Raw genomic sequence first — 6,610 nt, 5'->3', positions numbered from 1 at the left:
GTGTCTTTATATCTGGAGTGTGTGTGATGGTCTGTCTGTATTTCTGGGGTGTGTGTGATGATGTGTCTTTATATCTGGAGTGTGTGTGATGGTGTGTCTTTATATCTGGAGTGTGTGTGATGGTCTGTCTTTATATCTGGAGTGTGTGATGGTGTGTCTTTATATCTGGAGTGTGTGATGGTGTGTCATTATATCTGGAGTGTGTGTGATGGTGTGTCTTTATATCTGGAGTGTGTGATGGTGTCTTTATATCTGGAGTGTGTGATGGTGTGGAGCATGCTGTGTGTGTGTGTGTGTGTGTGTGTGTGTGTGTGTGTGTGTGTGAGAATACAGCAGTGACAGCTGTTATTCTGGGAACAGTCAGATCTCAAACCATCATCTTTCTCCTTTAAAGCTTTCTTCTCATCTGTCTCTGACTTTAAAGCTGATGGTGAACACTCCTCTACTTCCGTGCGACTGTTCTGGATGCAGAATGTGAAATAAAAAAATGACCTCTGACCTGTGGAGGGCAGCATTACACTCATGAGTCAACAGCCTGCCGGAAATCGTCAGACGAAGAAGAGTCTCCCTTTATTTTGAAGGTACCGCTTCCTGTCCTGGTTGGTGTTGCTGACGGTCTCCAGTAAAGATGAACGCTCCTCCAGCCTTCGAGTCTTTTCTTTTATTTGAAGGAGAGAAGAAGATCAGCATCACCAAAGACACCAAAGTCCCTAATGCCTGTTTATTCACCCTGAACAAGGAGGACCACACACTAGGGAACATCATCAGAGCGTAAGGAGCTAACTGTGCTAGCAGCATGCTAACGGGCTAACCTGTAAACACAGCGCTAACATGCTAAATGGCTAGCAGCATGCTAGCGGGCTAACCTGTAAACACAGCGCTAACATGCTAAATGGCTAGCAGCATGCTAGCGGGCTAACCTGTAAACACAGCGCTAACATACTAAATGGCTAGCAGCATGCTAGCGGGCTAACCTGTAAACACAGCGCTAACATGCTAAATGGCTAGCAGCACCAGCACAGGCTGTCAGAGGTTCAGAGACATTCGCTGTAACTAATCTAAATGTTTCTAAATGAGGTTGAACTACTCCAGATTGCGTATTCTGAGCTAACATTTCGATTTTCAAAGATATGATTCAAGAAAAGTCTGAGAGCTTGTCGTACCTTAAACTGTGAATTTAGTTTTAGTGTAAAATCAGCTAAAAGAAGCTAAAAGGAGCTAAAAGGAGGGAACACCATCATTGAGTTTTTCACACAGGGCCAGGTAGGGATGGATGGATTCATCCCTGAATGAACTCAGCTCATCAGGTTATCTTTGACTAATATTAAAACAGGTTTAATGATCTGAAACATTTAAGTTCAACAAATAGAAAAAAAGAAAGCAGGAAGGGAGAAAAATACCTTTTTCACTGAACAATGACAACGAGTTGAAAATTAGATTTTCTTCATGATTGTTAATGTAAAAAAAAAAAACATGAGCTGTAATTGAATGAACATATTTTATATGAATTATCTAAAAAAATTACATAGTAAATATTTTTGGTTATTTTTTGTCTAGAAATACAGGAAATGTTTTCCAAGTTCTTTATATAGTTGCCAAAAGCAGACAGCATCCTCTGCTAGTTAAAAAAAGGATTTTTTTTTCTCAAGTGGATTTAAATGGACCCTATTTGTTTCATGTTTCAACTTTAATTTAAGAAACATAATTTATTAACAGATAATTTGTATACAGATGTTAACCAGGTTTTTTTGTTTGTTTCTTTGTCAGTCAGCTGTTGAAAGATCCCCAGGTTCTGTTTGCTGGTTACAAAGTTCCTCACCCTCTAGAGCACAAGATCGTCATCAGAGTTCAGACCACACCTGACTACAGTCCACAGGTAACACATTACCACACCTGACTACAGCCCACAGGTAACACATTACCACACCTGACTACAGCCCACAGGTAACACATTACCACACCTGTCTACAGCCCACAGGTAACACATTACCACACCTGACTACAGCCCACAGGTAACACATTACCACACCTGAGTACAGCCCACAGGTAACACATTACCACACCTGACTACAGCCCACAGGTAACACATTACCACACCTGACTACAGCCCACAGGTAACACATTATCACACCTGTCTACAGCCCACAGGTAACACATTACCACACCTGAGTACAGCCCACAGGTAACACATTACCACACCTGAGTACAGTCCACAGGTAACACATTACCACACCTGACTACAGCCCACAGGTAACACATTACCACACCTGACTACAGCCCACAGGTAACACATTATCACACCTGTCTACAGTCCACAGGTAACACATTACCACACCTGACTACAGCCCACAGGTAACACATTACCACACCTGAGTACAGCCCACAGGTAACACATTACCACACCTGAGTACAGCCCACAGGTAACACATTACCACACCTGACTACAGTCCACAGGTAACACATTACCACACCTGACTACAGCCCACAGGTAACACATTACCACACCTGAGTACAGCCCACAGGTAACACATTACCACACCTGAGTACAGCCCACAGGTAACACATTACCACACCTGTCTACAGTCCACAGGTAACACATTACCACACCTGAGTACAGCCCACAGGTAACACATTACCACACCTGAGTACAGCCCACAGGTAACACATTACCACACCTGTCTACAGTCCACAGGTAACACATTACCACATCTGAGTACAGCCCACAGGTAACACATTACCACACCTGAGTACAGCCCACAGGTAACACATTACCACACCTGTCTACAGCCCACAGGTAACACATTACCACACCTGTCTACAGCCCACAGGTAACACATTACCACACCTGAGTACAGCCCACAGGTAACACATTACCACACCTGACTACAGCCCACAGGTAACACATTACCACACCTGACTACAGCCCACAGGTAACACATTACCACACCTGTCTACAGCCCACAGGTAACACATTACCACACCTGAGTACAGCCCACAGGTAACACATTACCACACCTGACTACAGCCCACAGGTAACACATTACCACACCTGACTACAGCCCACAGGTAACACATTACCACACCTGACTACAGCCCACAGGTAACACATTACCACACCTGAGTACAGCCCACAGGTAACACATTACCACACCTGTCTACAGCCCACAGGTAACACATTACCACACCTGAGTACAGCCCACAGGTAACACATTACCACACCTGACTACAGCCCACAGGTAACACATTACCACACCTGTCTACAGTCCACAGGTAACACATTACCACACCTGAGTACAGCCCACAGGTAACACATTACCACACCTGAGTACAGCCCACAGGTAACACATTACCACACCTGAGTACAGCCCACAGGTAACACATTACCACACCTGACTACAGCCCACAGGTAACACATTACCACACCTGAGTACAGCCCACAGGTAACACAATACCACACCTGACTACAGCCCACAGGTAACACATTACCACACCTGACTACAGCCCACAGGTAACACAATACCACACCTGACTACAGCCCACAGGTAACACATTACCACACCTGACTACAGCCCACAGGTAACACATTACCACACCTGACTACAGCCCACAGGTAACACATTACCACACCTGTCTACAGTCCACAGGTAACACATTACCACACCTGAGTACAGCCCACAGGTAACACATTACCACACCTGACTACAGCCCACAGGTAACACATTACCACACCTGACTACAGCCCACAGGTAACACATTACCACACCTGAGTACAGCCCACAGGTAACACATTACCACACCTGAGTACAGCCCACAGGTAACACATTACCACACCTGACTACAGCCCACAGGTAACACATTACCACACCTGAGTACAGCCCACAGGTAACACATTACCACACCTGACTACAGCCCACAGGTAACACATTACCACACCTGAGTACAGCCCACAGGTAACACATTACCACACCTGAGTACAGCCCACAGGTAACACATTACCACACCTGTCTACAGCCCACAGGTAACACATTACCACACCTGACTACAGCCCACAGGTAACACATTACCACACCTGAGTACAGCCCACAGGTAACACATTACCACACCTGAGTACCAAAACAGTTTGACCATATTTACTGGCCAACTGTAGCTGAAAACGTTCAGTGTATAATCAGAGTATGGTCACATGATGTTCCTGTGGGTGTGTCCTAAAGCCTGCTGTTGTATTAAACCCTCCATCCTAACAGAAGAAGCCTCAATCATGACATCAGACAGCGTTCATTTTTTTCAGAATTGGGAGGAAACTGTTAGAGGAAGGCTGATATTAACCCGTTTACAGTGCAGTGATGTCATATCCTGTTGATGTGTTCTGTCAACAGGAAGCGTTCACAAACGCCATCACTGACCTCATCAGCGAGCTCTCTCTGCTAGAGGAACGCTTCCGAGTCGCCATCAAGGACAAACAGGAAGGGATCGAGTGAAGCCCTGCTTACCTGATGAAGTCACTTCCTGTTTGTAGCCTCTGCTTTTGTTTGTTTATGTTTTATAAATAAAGTTTGTGATGTCACAACATTGAGCGTGTTTGGGGTGTGATGTGTGTAACCCAGGGTTTAATTCCATTCCCTGTAGGCCAGTGCTAGTTTTCCACCTATTCAAGTAATGCAATCCAATCCATTCCATTCCAATCCAGTACTGGTTTTCTACACCTCCCATATGCCCACCACATGACAGGTTCACATGTTCTTACTTATCCAATCACATCCCTTGGAGGTAATGTTTAAGCTGCCCTGACTTCCTTTCCTTCAGTTGTGTGGGAGAGAAGTCAAGGGACAGCAGCTTACAGGTCAGTACCTCCAAACATTTGAAACAATTCACCTTAAGTTGGTTGAAACTAAGAGTTTGTATACCCCTCTTCAGGAACCAAAATAGATCATCTTGTGACGGGGGAACTTGTCTTGTCTTGTGCATTGTGCTTACTGAACTGGTGAGTTTAAACACAAATGAATGCAATGACCCATGCTAATGCTAACATGTTGTTTAATTAAACTGTCTTTGTATTCTGTGTATAATTTTGTTGTTTAAAGTTGATTAAGCTAATGCTAACTAGCATGCTAACGCTAGCATGCTAATGCTAATTGCTAACATGTGGCCTGTTGTATTGCATAAGCATTTTTGTACTCAAGAGTAAATTCTATGGTGTTTGCAGCTATGCTAATGCTAGCTTAGCTATTAGCTTTTCATGTTATTACCATGCTATATACACACATGAATAGGAAAGAAATGTCTTGTGGTTCTTAATGGCCCTGTTTGTGTATACAGGCCAGGTGCCCTATGAAAGGTTTAAAGTGATGGCGAGCTAGTGACATCGGCCTGGAGCTGACCCCGTTCCCTGTTCTGTGTGCAACTATCCATGGTCTGGTAGGAGGCTGTGCTGCCTGTCTTTCTGTTCTCCCTCCAACTCGAAGCTACGCATCGAATCCACCTACAACTCCTCGGACATCTACGCGCTCTCGGACAGTCCACCCTAAACAATAAACATAACGGACTAGGTTGTGATGCGTTGCTTCACAGTTGTGGAAGAAAGGACTTTTGGATTTTTGCGTGTTGATTGAACTATTCGTCAGAGACTACTGTCACATTCTTTGAACTGTATTGTAAATCTGCAGTGTTGTAAATATTGGGATCCCATTTGTACCTTTAATTTGTATAATACACATCATATAACTCAAATACCCCTTTTACTGGTCTTTATTTACTGGTGCCTGCCCTCCAGCAGACGTTCTTAGTCTTCTGTTTCTAGCCTACATTATTTACTACCTATTACATCTGTTACATTATTATTACACAATATAAGCAAACACTGGTTACATGTATGTTCAGGGTTGTTCAGGGATTTTGGTCCACATCTCCCTGCCCTGATCTAACCTCCAGCTACAGGATACAACCATTTTTTGTACATCAGATCTGGTTTACTCTAAATTAATCCAGATTGAGCTGTACACGTAGTGTAAACACATTTCCCTGTTCTTGAATATACTCATTTCATACTTGCTCAGACATTTTTATTTATCCATCCATCTGTGATTAAAATAGTTGGTGTTAAATGCAGAACATAGCTGACATTCAGTCTTGTGCAGATTAAAGTGGTTTGATGTTGTCAGCATATAAAAACCAGTTTGATCTGGATTAAAGCAGTCTGGGTAATAAACAGGATGTAAACAGGCACACATGTGGCAAAATTGTTTTTATTTGTTTTTTTTTTTAAAAAAAGCAGTAAATAGAAAAACAGAAGCAGCCAGTAAGAGCCTGACAGTCACATGATTAATCCCTGCTCTCTGATTGGCTAGTCAGTTTCTAAAGATTATGGCAGATTTTTTTTTTCTACAGTGACTGGGGTCAAAGGTCAGAGTCTCTCTGAGCCTCCATCGCTCTCTGCATCTTCTCCACCATCCAGGCAGGAACGTTGAACGGTTTAATCTCATCCACCCGGACTTCAGGACAGTCCCTATGGAGACGGAGGGAGAGAGAGGGAGGGGGAGAGAGAGAGAGGGAGGGGGGGAGAGAGAGAGAGGGAGGGAGGGAGAGAGGGAGAGGGAGAGGGAGAGAGAGGGAG

General features: G+C 44.0%; 2 protein-coding genes across 2 annotated transcripts in view; one reads left to right on the top strand and one right to left on the bottom strand.

Annotated features, from left to right (window-relative positions):
- Nucleotides 1-564: 564 nt before the first annotated feature.
- On the top strand, nucleotides 565-4,569 carry polr2j (RNA polymerase II subunit J). The gene is made up of 3 exons (XM_041817137.1): nucleotides 565-771; nucleotides 1,768-1,876; nucleotides 4,377-4,569. Exons 1-3 carry the CDS (start codon nucleotides 629-631, stop codon nucleotides 4,476-4,478), a joined length of 354 nt encoding a protein of 117 aa, XP_041673071.1. The 5' UTR covers nucleotides 565-628; the 3' UTR covers nucleotides 4,479-4,569.
- A 1,657-nt stretch (nucleotides 4,570-6,226) lies between these two features.
- LOC121503607 (deoxynucleotidyltransferase terminal-interacting protein 1) overlaps nucleotides 6,227-6,610 on the bottom strand; it is a 13,101-nt gene continuing 12,717 nt past the window's right edge. Inside the window, exon 13 of the mRNA XM_041778091.1 lies at nucleotides 6,227-6,502. Coding sequence (XP_041634025.1) covers nucleotides 6,394-6,502 — 109 coding nt within the window. The 3' untranslated portion in view covers nucleotides 6,227-6,393. The remainder of the gene's footprint in view (nucleotides 6,503-6,610) is intronic.

This window comes from Cheilinus undulatus, linkage group 3 (genome assembly GCF_018320785.1).
Source record: "Cheilinus undulatus linkage group 3, ASM1832078v1, whole genome shotgun sequence".
NCBI classification, from domain to species: Eukaryota; Metazoa; Chordata; class Actinopteri; order Labriformes; family Labridae; genus Cheilinus; species Cheilinus undulatus.
This window is presented reverse-complemented; position numbering and strand designations above follow the sequence as displayed.